The 16510-nt window shown below is 45.3% G+C and overlaps 2 protein-coding genes across 2 annotated transcripts in view; both read left to right on the top strand.

Moving 5' to 3' along the window:
* UBTD2 (ubiquitin domain containing 2) overlaps window positions 1–15355 on the top strand; it is a 110002-nt gene extending 94647 nt beyond the window's left edge. The window contains exon 3 of the mRNA XM_084637434.1: window positions 14957–15355. Coding sequence (XP_084493560.1) covers window positions 14957–15354 — 398 coding nt within the window. The 3' untranslated portion in view covers window position 15355. The remainder of the gene's footprint in view (window positions 1–14956) is intronic.
* A 307-nt stretch (window positions 15356–15662) lies between these two features.
* The window catches only part of STK10 (serine/threonine kinase 10), a 93660-nt gene continuing 92812 nt past the window's right edge, over window positions 15663–16510 (top strand). Inside the window, exon 1 of the mRNA XM_084637430.1 lies at window positions 15663–15769. Coding sequence (XP_084493556.1) covers window positions 15722–15769 — 48 coding nt within the window. The 5' untranslated portion in view covers window positions 15663–15721. The remainder of the gene's footprint in view (window positions 15770–16510) is intronic.

The raw sequence follows: 16510 nt of genomic DNA, 5'->3' as shown, positions 1-16510 counted from the left end.
CCAATATGGAGGTGATGTGTGATACATTCATGTGGTGAGGGTGGGGCCAAGGGGTTCAGAGTGTGGGACGGGGCTCAGGCCTGGGGCAGAGGGTTGGGGTGTGGGGAGATGCGGGTTCTGGGGTGGGGCTGGGGATGAGGGGTTTGGGGTGCAAGAGGAGGCTCAGGGCTGGGGCAGAGGGTTGGGGTATGGGGGGGTAGGCTCTGGGGTGAGGCTGGGGATGAGGGGTTTGGGGTGCAGGCTGCCCTGGGACTGCATTGGGGAGAGAGGACTCCCCCCAGCCCTCTCTTACCGCAGTAGTTCGCGGCCGGGGAAGAGGCACCTGTCCCCGGCTGCAGCAACTCCGGCGGGCCTGGGCCACACCGAGGGAGGGTCTCCTCTCCCCCGACCGCAGCAAGTCCAGGGCAGGTCCACACTGGGGCCAGCGGGGAGGGGTGCCTCTCCCCACTGCAGCCCTGAGCCCCTGCACAGGGCTTAGTAGGCAGCTATGCAGCCACGCAGCTTAGAGGGCACTTAGATCATGCTTTGCAGTTTTGGGATGGTAGAGTTGCTGACAGGGCAGGGAGAGAACTCACCAACATGGTCTGTGTCTCAAAATCTTTTACAGTTTTATTTGTGTTGATTACACTAATTTTAAGCACGTGAGTAGGGCCCTACCAAATTCACAGCCCATTCTGGTCAATTTCACGGCCAGAGGGTTTTTACATTGGTCAATTCAAGGATTTCAGATGTTTCGCTCTGAAATTTCAGTGTCGTAACTGTGAGGGTCCCAACCCAAAATGGGATCATGGAGGGGGGGGTTGCAAAGTTGTTGTAGAGGGGGTCCCAAGATTGCCACCCTCACTGTCTGGGCTCTGAAGGCAGCACTCTCCCAGCTTCCTGCAGTTAGAGGTTCCCGGAGGTGGGTAGGGTCTCCCCTGTGCTGCTGGGAGCACCCTGGACAGAGACTCCTAGCTGCTAGTGCATGCCAGGGACAGATTAAGGCAGGGGCCCCCAGCCAATTTGGGGCCCCCCCTAAGAAATATGAGTTCCAGCCCCAGAAGAAGCCTGGTTTTCAGGGGGTTAAGTTTAGCCACTTGCCACATTCTGAAAGGCCACTAGGCACCATTGGACAACTTTAACTCTGTGTTAGTGAAGTGCTTTAGCACTTAATTTCCTTGATTATTTTTTTGTTTTGAAATAGGGTCTCCGCACCCCAACTTACCACAGCCCAGCTCTCCCTATCCACTGCCTCTGGCTCCTTGGCAATGATTACCTGGTCACAGAATGCATGGGCTGCATGTTAGTCCCTTCGCTGCCTCTGCTTAGCGTCCCATCTCTCTGCCTGTCCAGCAGCCTGGTTCTCCCTCCTCAACCGTCCTTGCTGTGGAGAGGCAGGCATCAGCATGGGACCTGCAGGTTGAGGTGCGAGAGAGAGGATGCAGAATCCATGCAGAGACCAGCATGCAGCTAGTAGGAATACTTTGAAGGGCGGGACAGATATTGGAGAGGCATAAGAAGAAGGATGGACCTGTAGTAAGAACCTGGGACTTGAGAGAGCTGGCTTCAATTCCCTGCTCCTCAACAGACTTCCTGTGTGACCTGGGGCAAGTCACTTTGGGCATGTCTACACTGCAAAATTAGGTTGACTTTCGTTACATTGACGTACAACCACTACAGTGTTGAATCAGTTTTACATGTCCACACTATGCTCCTTGTGTCAGCAGTACACATCCTCACCAGGAGCACTTGCACTGATTTAACTGCCAGTGTGGGTATTGTGGGATGGTTTCTGAAAGGCAGCAACAGTCTACGTAAACAATGCAGTGTCTACACTGACACCGTGTCAACCTAACTACATCAACCTAAGCGCTGCACCTCTCATGGAGGTGGAGTTAAATCAGGGTAGTGGGTGACTTGCGTCGATGGGAGCTGCATTTCAGTGTAGATGCTTACAGCATTAGGTTGACATAAACTCTGTAGTCTCTGTCTCAGTTTCTCATCTGTAAAAAGAAACTGCCCTGAGCCTCTCCCATACACACATGCCCACTGCTTTGAGCTTCCCCTCCCATGCACACACCACACATCTCCTTGCCTCTCCATGGCCCTGATAAGTGTGAGAGAGCTGTGTAGGGAGGTGAGAAGGTGGTAGGACTGTGAGGAGTACATGGTATCACCTGGAGGCAGGAACAGGCAGGAGAGTGGAGATGCAGAGTCCCTGCCCCAAGACTAGGCCTAGGTCAGGGCTTCTCAAACTGTGGGTCGGGACCCCTCAGGGGTTCGTGAGGTTATTACATGGGGGGTCGTGAGCTGTCAGCTTCCATCCCAAACGCTGTTTTGCCTCCTGCATTTATAATGGTGTTAAATATATTAAGTGTTTTTAATGTAAAAGGGGGGAGGGGTCGCACTCAGAGGTTTGGTATGTGAAAGGGGTCACCAGTACAAAAGTCTGAAAACCCCTGGCCTAGGCCCTAAGGTATGGGGAAAGGTGCGCTACGCATCACCCTGCAACATAAGAGCCACAGAGAGGTGTGAAGTAGCCCATTCATCTCAATAATCCATTCTCAGCTGAATGGCAACACTCCATAGAGCTGAATATAGCTTAAAACAATAGCTTTGAGAGGTGTGAACTGCTCTGTTGAATTCAGCCTGTATTCTCCTCTCCTCTCCCACCCCATGTCAGTGCTTGGGAGCCTGTCATACACCAAGCATACCTTTTCAGCCCCCCCACCCAAAGGGACAACAGGGCCCAGACCCTGACTCACCCACAAAGAAAGGGGGGCAGAAAGGAAAAGGGTCAAATTCTCCCCTCCACCCCCAGGGGCAGGGATCCCCAGACACCAGCTTCCTCACTGAGGACAGGGAGAAGGGCTCAGACTCCCCAGATTCCAGCGCAAGTAGCAGGGGAGAATATGGGGCTGACCGTTCCACTGGCCTGAGCCCTCAACTCATGTCCCCTTCTTGCACTTTCCCAATCCCCACAGCCCCAGCACCCTCCACATGCTTCCTCAACTGCCCCAACCTGCCCATATTCCCTAGCTTTGCACCCAAAAAGTTATTAGAATCTAAAAGTGTTGTGAGCATCTCATGTTCAGAGTTCCATTGTTCAGAAGCATTATCCTGTCTTTCGTCTTCCCTCTAGTTAATCAATGCTAATGGATTAATGCTTGCGCTCTGGTATAATAAACCCCCAAGTGGAAAAGTAACAACATGTCCAGCAGTCATTCTCTCATATCTGTGTGGAGCATGGGTAATTTATTATCTTTCAGAAAATAGCTAGAGCCCCTTCTAAATAAGCTGTAAAATGAGCAGGACAGGCTCCACAAAAGTAAGTAAACAAAACAAAACACTTGACAGAGGCAGATAATAGCTACATGACAACAGATAGCCGTTGCTAGACCTATCCTCTATTAATTTATCTAGTTCTTTTTTGAACCCTGTTATAGTCTTGGCCTTCACAACATCCTCTGGCAAAGAGCTCCACAGATTGACTGTGAATTGTGTGAAGAAATACTTACTTATGTTTCTTTTAAACCTGATGCCTATTAATTTCATTTGATGACCCCTAGTCCTTGTGGGTATGTCTACACTACGAAATTAGGTCGAATTTATAGAAGTCGGTTTTTTTGAAATCGGTTTTATATATTCGAGTGTGTGTGTCCCCACAGAAAATGCTCTAAGTGCATTAAGTGCATTAACTCGGCGGAGCGCTTCCACAGTACCGAGGCAAGCGTCGACTTCTGGAGCGTTGCACTGTGGGTAGCTATCCCACAGTTCCCGCAGTCTCCGCTGCCCATTGGAATTCTGGGTTGATATCCCAATGCCTGATGGGGCTAAAACATTGTCGCGGGTGGTTCTGGGTACATATCGTCAGGCCCCCGTTCCCACCCTCCCTCCCCCCGTGAAAGCAAGGGCAGACAATCATTTCGCGCCTTTTTTCATGAGTTACCTGTGCAGACACCATACCACGGCAAGCATGGAGCCAGCTCAGGTAACCGTCACCCTATGTCTCCTGGGTGCTGGCAGACGCGGTACGGCTTTGCTGCACAGTAGCAGCAACCCATTGCCTTCTGGCAGCAGACGGTGCAATACGACTGGTAGTCGTCCTCGTCGTGTCCGAGGTGCTCCTGGCCACGTCGGCTGGGAGCGCCTGGGCAGACATGGGCGCAGGGACTAAATTTGGAGTGACTTGACCAGGTCATTCTCTTTAGTCCTGCAGTCCTATTGAACCGTCTTATGGTGAGCGGGCAGGCGATACGGACTGCTAGCAGTCGTACTGTACCATCTTCTGCCAGGCAGGCAAGAGATGAGGATTGCTAGTAGTCGTATTGTACCATCTTATGCCAGGCAGGCAAGAGATGAAGATGGCTAGCAGTCGTACTGTACCATCTTCTGCCAAGCAGCCATGAGATGTGGATGGCATGCAGTCCTTCTGCACCGTCTGCTGCCAGCCAAAGATGTAAAGGATAGATGGAGTGGGTCAGAACAAGAAATAGACCAGATTTGTTTTGTACTCATTTTCCTCCTCCCCTGTCTAGATCACACTGCAGTCACTCACAGAGAAGGCGCAGCGAGGTAAATCTAGCCATGTATCAATCAGAGGCCAGGCTAACCTCCTTGTTCCAATAACAACGATAACTTTGGTGCACCATTTCTTATTGGAACCCTCCGTGCAGTCCTGCCTGAAATACTCCTTGATGTACAGGCACACCCTTTGTTGATTTTAGCTCCCTGAAGCCAACCCTGTAAGCCGTGTCGTCAGTCGCACCTCCCTCCATCAGAGCAACGGCAGACAATCGTTCCGCGCCTTTTTTCTGTGCGGACGCCATACCAAGGCAAGCATGGAGGCCGCTGAGCTCATTTTGGCAATTAGGAGCACATCAACCACCACACGCATTATCCAGCAGTATATGCAGCACCAGAACATGGCAACGCGATACCGGGCGAGGAGGCGACGTCAGCGCGGTCCCGTGAGTGATCAGGACATGGACACAGATTTCTCTGAAAGCATGGGCCCTGCCAATGCATGCATCATGGTGCTAATGGGGCAGGTTCATGCTGTGGAACGCCGATTCTGGGCTCGGGAAACAAGCACAGACTGGTGGGACCGCATAGTGTTGCAGGTCTGGGACGATTCCCAGTGGCTGCGAAACTTTCGCATGCGTAAGGGCACTTTCATGGAACTTTGTGACTTGCTTTCCCCTGCCCTGAAGCGCATGAATACCAGGATGAGAGCAGCCCTCACAGTTGAGAAGCGAGTGACGATAGCCCTGTGGAAGCTTGCAACGCCAGACAGCTACCGGTCAGTTGGGAATCAATTTGGAGTGGGCAAATCTACTGTGGGGGCTGCTGTTATGCAAGTAGCTCACGCAATCAAAGATCTGCTGATATCAAGGGTAGTGACCCTGGGAAATGTGCAGGTCATAGTGGATGGCTTTGCTGCAATGGGATTCCCTAACTGTGGTGGGGCTATAGACGGAACCCATATCCCTATCTTGGCACCGGAGCACCAAGCCGCCGAGTACATAAACCACAAGGGGTACTTTTCGATAGTGCTGCAAGCTCTGGTGGATCACAAGGGACGTTTCACCAACATCAACGTGGGATGGCCGGGAAAGGTGCATGACGCTCGCATCTTCAGGAACTCTGGTCTGTTTCAAAAGCTGCAGGAAGGGACTTTATTCCCAGACCAGAAAATAACTGTTGGGGATGTTGAAATGCCTATATATATCCTTGAGCCATGGCTCATGAAGCCGTACACAGGCAGCCTGGACAGTAGTCAGGAGCTGTTCAACTACAGGCTGAGCAAGTGCAGAATGGTGGTAGAATGTGCATTTGGACGTTTAAAGGCGCGCTGGCGCAGTTTACTGACTCGCTTAGACCTCAGCGAAACCAATATTCCCACTGTTATTACTGCTTGCTGTGTGCTCCACAATATCTGTGAGAGTAAGGGGGAGACGTTTATGGCGGGGTGGGAGGCTGAGGCAAATCGCCTGGCTGCTGGTTACGTGCAGCCAGACACCAGGGCGGTTAGAAGAGCACAGGAGGGCGCGGTACGCATCAGAGAAGCTTTGAAAACCAGTTTCATGACTGGCCAGGCTACGCTGTGAAAGTTCTGTTTGTTTCTCCTTGATGAAACCCCCCGCCCCTTGGTTCACTCTACTTCCCTGTAAGCTAACCACCCTCCCCTCCTCCCTTTAATCACCGCTTGCAGAGGCAATAAAGTCTTTGCTGCTTCACAGTCATGCATTCGTTATTCATTCATCACACAAATAGGGAGATGACTACCAAGGTATCCCAGGAGGGGTGGTGGAGGAGGGAAGGAAAATGCCACACAGCACTTTAAGCACAGCACTTTAAAAGTTTACAACTTTAAAATTTATTGAATGACAGCCTTCTTTTTTTTGGGCAATCCTCTGTGGGGGAGTGGCTGGTTGGCCGGAGGCCCCCCCACCGCGTTCTTGGGCGTCTGGGTGTGGAGGCTATGGAACTTGGGGAGGAGGGCGGTTGGTTACAGAGGGGCAGCAGTGGCAGTCTGTGCTCCAGCTGCCTTTGCTGCAGCTCAACCATACACTGGAGCATTCTGGTTTGGTCCTGCAGCAGCCTCAGCATTGAATCCTGCCTCCTCTCATCACGCTGCCGCCACATTTGAGCTTCAGCCCTGTCTTCAGCCCGCCACTTACTCTCTTCAGCCCTCCACCTCTCTTCCCGGTCATTTTGTGCTTTCCTGCACTCTGACATTATTTGCCTCCACGCATTCGTCTGTGCTCTGTCAGTGTGGGAGGACAGCATGAGCTCGGAGAACATTTCATCGCGAGTGCGTTTTTTTTTCTTTCTAAGCTTCACTAGCCTCTGGGAAGGAGAAGATCCTGTGATCATTGAAACACATGCAGCTGGTGAAGAAAAAAAAAGGGACAGCGGTATTTAAAAAGACACATTTTATAAAACAGTCGCTACACTCTTTCAGGGTAAACCTTGCTGTTAACATTACATACATAGCACATGTGCTTTCGTTACAAGGTCGCATTTTGCCTCCTCCCACCGCGTGACTACCCCCTCAACCTTCCCCCCTCCCTGTGGCTAACAGCGGCGAACATTTCTGTTCAGCCACAGGCAAACAGCACAGCAGGAATGGGCTCCTCTGAGTGTCCCTGAAGAAAAGCACCCTATTTCAACCAGGTGACCATGAATTATATCTCACTCTCCTGAGGATAACACAGAGAGATAAAGAACGGATTTTGGTTGAATGCCAGCAAACATACACTGCAATGCTTTGTTCTATAGTGATTCCCGAGTACGTGTTACTGGCCTGGAGTGGTAAAGTGTCCTACCATGAAGGACGAAATAAGGCTGCCCTCCCCAGAAACCTTTTGCAAAGGCTTTAGGACTACATCTAGGAGAACCGCAAATGCCAGGGCAAAGTAATCCTTTCACATGCTTGCTTTTAAACCATGTATAGCATTTTAAAAGGTACACTCACCAGAGGTCCCTTCTCCGCCTGCTGGGTCCAGGAGGCAGCCTTGGGTGGGTTCGGGGGGTACTGGCTCCAGGTCTAGGGTGAGAAACAGTTCCTGGCTGTCGGGAAAACCGGTTTCTCCGCTTGCTTGCTGTGAGCTATCTACAACCTCCTCCTCATCATCATCTTCTTCGTCCCCAAAACCTGCTTCCGTATTGCCTCCATCTCCATTGAAGGAGTCAAACAACACGGCTGGGGTAGTGGTGGCTGAACCCCCTAAAATGGCATGCAGCTCATCATAGAAGCGGCATGTTTGGGGCTCTGACCCAGAGCAGCTGTTCGCCTCTCTGGTTTTCTGGTAGGCTTGCCTCAGCTCCTTCAGTTTCACGCGGCACTGCTTCGGGTCCCTGTTATGGCCTCTGTCCTTCATGCCCTGGGAGATTTTCACAAAGGTTTTGGCATTTCGAAAACTGGAACGGAGTTCTGATAGCACGGATTCCTCTCCCCAAACAGCGATCAGATCCCGTACCTCCCGTTCGGTCCATGCTGGAGCTCTTTTGCGATTCTGGGACTCCATCATGGTCACCTGTGCTGATGAGCTCTGCATGGTCACCTGCAGCTTGCCACGCTGGCCAAACAGGAAATGAGATTCAAAAGTTTGCGGTTCTTTTCCTGTCTACCTGGCCAGTGCATCTGAGTTGAGAGTGCTGTCCAGAGCGGTCAGAATGGAGCACTCTGGGATAGCTCCCGGAGGCCAATACCATCGAATTGTGTCCACAGTACCCCAAATTCGAGCTGGGAACGTCGATTTAAGCGCTAATCCACTTGTCAGGGGTGGAGTAAGGAAATCGATTTTAAGAGCCCTTTAAGTCGAAATAAAGGGCTTCACTGTGTGGACGGGTGCAGGTTTAAATCGATTTAACGTTGCTAAATTCGACCTAAAGTCCTAGTGTAGACCAGGGCTGTGTTAGGAGGAGGAGTAAATACTACTTGTTTACTTTCTCCACGCCAGTCATGATTTTATAGACCTCTGTCATATCCCCCCTTAGTTGTCTCTTTTCCAAACTGAAAAGTCCCAGTCTGATTAATCTCTCCTCATATGGAAGCTATTCCATATCTGTCTATATTTTCTTGCCCTTTTCTGTACATTTTCCAACTTCCAATATATCTTTTTTGAGATGGAGCAACCAGATCTGCACGCAGTATTCAAGATGTGGGCATACCATTGATTTATATAGAGGCAATATGATATTTTCTGTCCTATTATCTATCCCTTTCCTTATGATTCCCAACATTTGTGTTAGCTTTTTTGACTGTTGCTGTATATTGATTGGATGTTTTCAGAGAACTATCCACAATGACTCCAAGATCTCTTTCCTGAGTGGTAACAGCTAATTTAGATCCCTTCATTTTATATTGCTTCCCTAAAGGAGCTGTGGGTGACATGCACTAGCTGAGATAAATGTCAAGTGACTGGAATCAATTGTGGGTGCTCAGAGCCATAGTTTGAGTCCCCAGTGAGTGCAAAAATTAGTTACGAGACTGGAATTTGTTTTTTAAAAGGTGTTTTTTTTCAGGGAGCAGTATCTCAAGAACGCTTTGCTCAAATGACCTCAGATGTGGACCTTTAACACTTCCCAGTGCCTCCATGAGGCACATCAAATATCAAGACAATCCTAGTAACCATGAAGATTTTAGAGCACTTAGAAACGTCATCCTTTAAATAGAAAGGACTTATTATCCTTAACTATAGCAGAGCAGCCGCTCCACTATAACATAATTTAGTATATTGTATTTTACCCAGCGGAGCCTCTTCAGGCTGAATAGTGTTCTTTCATTCTTCAGTGCTGAAGAAATGGGGTTGTAATGACCTCAACACCTTAATGTGCAGTGCACACAGTGTGGGTGCAGATGGACCTTGCACTTTCATAAAACGTTTAATTTCTCCTCTTTTTGTAACACCTACCTCTGCTACCTGTACATCCTCAGGTCCCCATGCTGATTTTATTTTTTTTAGGCAGTAAGCTGTCTATCTTCAAACTAGTTAAAGCCACTCTGAACTGTCCAGCAATTTTTCTCCATGGGTGCTCAGCCCCGGAGCACCCACAGAGTCAGCACCTATGCTCAGAACTCCTGCTGGCTCAGAAAGTAGTTTCCTTTTGTGGACTTGAGCCAGACCTGTAATGTTCTTTTAATGGTAGAGTTCTTTTCCATTGAATTTGGAATGAGAATTATTAAATGCTTAACACTTACTGTCTACAAGCCCTTGCTTCAAAGTGCTTGAGTAAGTGTTTTATGCTAAAAAGAGGATAAAGATAGAAGCTCAGTTGGAACCATTTGGTTATTTAAGCAGTTGTGAGACTGTTGGATTCTGGGAAAAGCACTTACACTTCATGAGGAGTAATGGCAATGTAATGTACAGTAGCTTTACAGATGTTAAAATTTGTGTCGCAGGTGTAGGCTTAGTGTGGCTGGCAATTGAACATGAAAAGAGCATGGGGAATTCACACTTGTTTACTTTAAAGTACTTCACCCGCACCATTGATATTCATGGTTAGTTTATTGTTTTAGTGCTTAGTGTGGCACATAGGCTTCTGCAAATATTATTATGCCCCACCTTCCGGAAAACTCAAGAACTACAGTTGTTTAACTTTTTAATACTGCTCCAATCACTAAGTTATATGGGTTTGACTGCAAAGTAGCACGTTTTTGGGGTTTTTTTACTCTCCCAGTTTGTATTAATGATAGGTTGCATAAACACAAAATATCACAGAAGATGGTTCAGTGTTCATGTTAATAGTTATTGCCGTCTAGGAATCCCTAACCACTATGAACTAGAATAAGATAAATTCACTTCATATAGGCCCTCAAACCACCATCGGATGGCAATGTCTTTCAGGAATTAAGAAAAGGAGTACTTGTGGCACCTCAGAGACTAACATTTATTTGAGCATAAGCTTTTGCTCAAATAAATTTGTTAGTCTCCAAGGTGCCACAAGTACTCCTTTTCTTTTTGCGGATACAGACTAACACGGCTGCTACTCTGAAAACTTTCAGGAATTAGTGACCCAGGCTAGATTCAGAGCAGCAATCTATAGATGAAAGTCTTGCAATTGCCAGTGTTTTGAGCAATCCAAGCGTCCTTGAGTTGAATAATATACATGCTTTTGGAATGGAGATTTTTTTCAGTAATAAGAACAAATGAACCAGCTGTTTCTAGGATGATTGAAATGTTATAAATACACAGACATTTAAACTCTTTAGATGAACTACTTGTCCTTGGCATGCTAGGAAAAAAATTCTCCTCAGACAGCAAATCTGTTGTTGTATTTTGGGTTTTTTTTTTAAGTCTGGTCAGTTTTAAATTTTGGGTTCTTAATGGGTTTATCTTGAAACTGCTGAGGATCTATGTAAAAGTGAAGCACCGTTGAGAACAGCAAATAAGATTTTGCTGCATCTTCCTGAAGGGCTGTTGGAATTAAAGATTAAAGATTCTTTTATAGCTTTGAATAAGTGTGGGCATACAAACTTGATCTTGATTTCATCAAACTATTCCAGAAATTTTACATTAGTACAGTTTGAATCTATTAAATTAATAATGTTTAACATGCAGGACGGATGCATCCAAATTCTGATAGCATCATACCTGTTCAAGCACAGAAACCAGTCCTTTTTTCCACTAGGGTTTTCAGTTACTAGTCTAGGAAAAAGTTCTTCACACTGATAAGTAGTTAGAGTGACCAGATGTCCTGATTTTATAGGGACAGTCCCAATTTTTGGGTCTTTTTCTTATATAGGCTCCTATTACACTCCACCCCCGTCCCGATTTTTGACACTTGCTGTCTGGTCACCCTATAACTAGTTAAGACACAGTTTTATAGTCTATATAGTACTTCATCTTTAAAAAAATTTCTAATCCAGTGTGCTTGATATTAACTTTGTTTTTTTTTATCAGTTTTGATTGTTTTTCTGTTTAAAACCCTAAAACTGTTGCAAGTCTGTGTAACAAGTATTAAGAAGCTTTCTGTGCCGCCTTCTGACTTATGCCAAAATGTCCCTGTTCTCCAAGAATATATTACTTCCTTTAAGTTAGCAGGACATTCCCCTCCCCCTCCCCCCCCCCCCATTTGTAAGCCTGTGTTGCATATTTATTACTATAAGAGACTCAGCTTTGTTCTCTGGTGTCAGTCAACTGACGTGAGTCAGCGGTTTCGAAGGTTAATACCTGATACTGCCACATGGGAAGGTCAGTATCAGATTACTCAAGTAATTATTATTACAGTGGGCTCTCTGTTATTGAGAGGTTCTCAGTCTTTGGTTCATGGAATGTTTGTGGCCCACATACCACTACTTGGTGCTCCACAAAGTTCTGTAATCTCTCCCGTGGTCCCATCTCCCCTTGTATCCACCTACTCACTTGCGTTAGAAGATAAAATACACAGCTTTCCTAATACTGTTCCTTGAAAGCAGTTGCTGTAGTTGCCACAATGTTATGTGCCAGTGGCATAGAAGGGATGTGATTTGCACTTTAAAAACGTTTTAAAATTGCTGCTTAAAATAAACATGCTGCCAAAGGAAGTAAACTATTGGTCTCTACTTCCTTGAGACAGACACAAAATTATAGTAGGTCATCTTACACATTACTTTCTCTAATGAAGCTTCATCCACCCCTTTCTTCCCATTGGTGCCATATCCTTCTGTATTCCCAGCCTCTTGCATATAGTTACGTACATGCTCAGGCTATGTCTACACTACAGCCTGTGTCGGCATAACTTATGTCACTCAGGGATGCGAATAAACCCCTAAGCGACATGAGTTACATTGATTTAAGTTTTCGTGTGCACAGCGCTGTGTCGGCAGGAGAGCTTCTCCCACCAACATGGCTTCTGCCATTCGCTGAGGTAGTGTTTTTATTCCAACAGGAGAGCTCTCCCCAATCGGCATAGAGCATCTTCACCAGATGCGCTGCAGGGGCGCAGCTACATTGGCACATTTAAGATTTCCAAGAATCTTAAAAATATTTCACAGTGGTGGAGAAAGATTGAAAGTTTTGAAGACGCAAAAAGAAAAGGAGTACTTGTGGCACCTTAGAGACTAACCAATTTATTTGAGCATAAGCTTTCGTGAGCTACTGTGAGCTGTAGCTCACGAAAGCTCATGCTCAAATAAATTTGTTAGTCTCTAAGGTGCCACAAGTACTCCTTTTCTTTTTGCGAATACAGACTAACACAGCTGTTACTCTGAAACCTGTTTTGAAGACGGGGTTCCAAATACATTTTTTTGTATTTGCAGTTTATCTTAAATCTTTCCTAGTCCTATCATTAGACCTGTGCATTTTTCAATGGCAAGACGGCAACTTTAGTTTACCTCTTTCAGAGTCCTCAAAGAATTGTGTGCATGTTCCAAGAAAACTGCTCCGACTTAGCTGTAGTTGGTTTTTAATATTGCTTATCTGATTATGATTAAGCAACCTGCTGTTTATTGCATATACTTTGCCATTGGTGTTGGTTCAAATGGACTAGGAATATGGGTCATGAAGAAATCCCTTGGCAAGCCTATCCTAATGGTACGTTACCATTGTATTTCATATTAACCCCTCGATGGCCCTGCCCTGCCACAGCCTAAGATGTAGCTTTCTTTTAGGGCAAATACGTTTTTTTAAAAATGGGTAGTGGTATATAGTTTCGCTTCCTTGGGACTATAAAAATGCTAGATCCATTTGGTTGCATGTAGCAAAGCACTCAAAAATATAAAATTACTGTTCACAGGAAAAATTAATCTTGCTATGTTGGATGTTTGCTATAGTGATTAGGTACTCAAAATAAAAATGTGTACTGTTTAAAAAAGGGGGGAAGGGAAATCTTTTGGGCTGTGAGAGCTGAAGGACTTAGTTATTTCTCCTGTCATACTTTATATAAAATACCGGGTGAGCTACAGATTAAGTGTTAATTAGTCCTGCTTGGTTTACTGTGGGATCCACAAGACAGCACAAGATTGAAATGGGTGGTACAGACCGTTATCTTCTTTCATGTAGTGGAGCTGCCCTTTTGACCATTTTAAGGGAAAAAAGGACCTTCTTCTAGGAGTGAGCAGGCAGTTTGGGGACACAACTATCACTGGATAATATTTGAGTTCAGTACAACTTCACTTGACCAATACTAGAGTGCTCAATTTTTCAGAGAAGTTTGTCTACTTCAGACATCATTCTTTCACGTTTTGTCCACTTCTTCAAAACTTGCTCTGCTGCAGGAAAACCATATTCCTCTAGATTTGTTATGAAACACACCGTATCATGATTGTTGCTGGTCACACAAATAAGAGATGGAAGTCCTGACGTGTGACAGCTTTTGGGACATTTATATTTTAATTCGTCAATGCTCATTGTATGTTTAATTTATGTTGGTGAAGAAAGAGGTAAAAGTATCTCTTTTTAAAAAACAGAAGATTTTAAAAGAATATGTAGGTTTCTGTTTCAAATAAGTAGTTCTCAGCATCAGATGCGACTGTTAGAATGAAATGAAAGAGCTATGCAGTATGTCCCCAAGTTATAATTTCATGTTGCAGTAATTTTTGCTGATCAACCAAACAACAAGGTTTAAGGCAACTCATTGTCAGCATGAAAAAAGCCTCCAACTAGAAAAGGCCTTAATTTCTAATGGGGAACAGTTGGGATGGTGTGTGCAGAACTGCAGAGTCAAAGAGTTTTTAAAATATTCTGTAGCTTAAGGAATTGGCTCATCTTCAAACATTTGTAACGACAAAAAGATGGATAATCTTGCAAGTGTATGTGCCCCATCTAGGGGCAAGAATGAGAAAATTCATTACAAGCAGGTAAAATGCAAGACAATGTTGCAGCATTTCCTTGGTATACAAATGTATGCTTTTTAACTCCACTGAGAGGGGATTTCTGCTCTGATTTAGGAAAGCAAAGGCTGGTTTGCACTGCATCTCATTTTCCTGACAAGCTGCATGACTGTGATATGTGACACAGGTAGTCAGGCTTCAATTCTCGCTTGACCTTACTTTAACTGAAAACTTCATTGCTAAAAATGAGTGCTCTGCCACATTTTTCTAGTGTAATTCTTGAAAGTCTCATGGTGAGAAGTGTGCCTTTACAGTGCACACACTGTGATTCTTATTAATAGCTTTGTAAATGTAAGTTATAATTCCTGAGTTGTCTGTTGAACCTCCCTTACAACATCAGTAGTGAGAGAACTCCATATCCAAGAATGCAAACCAGTTTCCTTTTTGCTTTAACGCTGAATGCTGAATGGTATTTTTGTTCTTATTGTGGGTGGGCACCATCAAGGAGCTTGGGAGAAAAAGGGATTCTAACTTGTGAAATTTCAGCCATATAATAGTGTAATATCTATCCAAAACTTTCTGTAATTTTAATCACATGCATATAATGCAATCTTCCATTTTTCTAATAACAAGAACAAATGTTTTAATGGTTACCACTAGTTTGATTTACATGTAAAATGCATTTATTTATACTGTTTTTTCCTCTGTTTCCCAAAGGTGCTCTTACAGAGTGCTATGATGAACTGGGCAACAGATACCAGCTTCCAGTCTACTGCCTGGCCCCGCCTGTCAATATGATAGAGGAGAAGGGAGACCTGGAGACTCTAGATATTCCCGATCCACCACCCAATTCTGGGCATGAATGCCAGCTTCGCTTGCGCCTCTCAACAGGCAAAGACCTCAAACTTATGGTCCGCAGTATGGACACAGTATATCACATGAAGAGGCGACTGCATACGGTGGAAGGAGTGGAGCCCAGCAGCCAGCGCTGGTTCTTCTCAGGCAGGCCGCTCGCAGACAAAATGAAACTGGAGGAGCTGAAAATCCCGAAGGATTATGTGGTGCAAGTCATTGTGAGCCAGCCCTTAACAAATCCAACCCCAGTGGAAAACTGATTCTGTTTGTTTTTTGATTCTCCATTCCTCCTCCTCTATCATATGGGATTTATTTTCTCTGCTCTTATTTTTCCTGCTAATGGATTGGTTCCAAGAAATGACTAGCAAAAATTCCATCTGTGATGGAGATCTGCAGAAACAAAACACAAATGTAAACTGTCCCTCGGGATTTGCCTGATCTGATATTTTTTACCACCACAGAAGGAAACACATGGCAAATGCAATGAAGGGTTTGTGTAAGGGGGAAGTCTGTCATTTAAACAATAAAAACCTGTAATAATGCTTGGAACTGTAGGTGGAGCATTGATCCATGGAGAAAGCACTTTTTTAAAAAAAGAGAAAAAAATAAACCAAATTGTAGTACTTCATGAAATCGGCACCATTTACAGTTCATCCCAGAAGTGTAGCTTCTCTGGTAGGTCCACTTTGCTCGGTATCTATGATGATTGTTTCTGTTTTGGTTTAACTCATGTGCTGTGTCCGATTTCTCCTGTGGCATAGTGAATCTCATCCAGAGAGAGGTGGACTGAAGAACGGATTTTTGTGTTGCGTTCTATCAATGCTGTGTTCCACCCCAAATGTGGCTCTTCTTCATGTTCATACGAACCGGTTTTAGCACATTCCAGGATGGTGATAAATGGGCTTGTGCTGTTTTGAGGCTTCAGTGTTTGGTAAATACTGCGTTCTGGAGCATTAGGCAATAATTTAGGAAGTATATACACATTTTAATAAATCCTTCATGTACTGTACTGTAAAGTTACTTGCTACAATGTTGACTTTTGCTGAAGTTTTCTGGCTCATTGGCACCTGAATAATGTGCCTACTAAATTACTGTACCCTTCTCCATCCTGTAAAACAGACAATTAACAAAAGGCTAGCTGATTACAAGAGGGACACTGATATGGGATTAAAAAAAAACGCACAACCTTTATCAGCTGACATTGGTATCCTAGCGTAGAATGTTTCCAGATAAAATCAGAAAGTTACACCCAAATATGATTGAATGCAATTTTCCCCTTTCTGAATTCTCAGAGGAGACACTCTGTGGAAAATCATAGAAAGGAGACTATAAAGCACACTACATTCAGTTGTTCATGTCACTACCAGTAGAAACAGAGGCCATTCCCTAAGTCTCAGTGTTGGAGGACATGGTCAC

The sequence above is a fragment of the Lepidochelys olivacea genome (genome assembly GCF_965140295.1).
Source record: "Lepidochelys olivacea isolate rLepOli2 genome assembly, chromosome: 8".
NCBI lineage: Eukaryota > Metazoa > Chordata > Testudines > Cheloniidae > Lepidochelys > Lepidochelys olivacea.
Note: the sequence above shows the minus strand (reverse complement) of the source record. Positions and strands in the feature narration are given on the sequence as shown.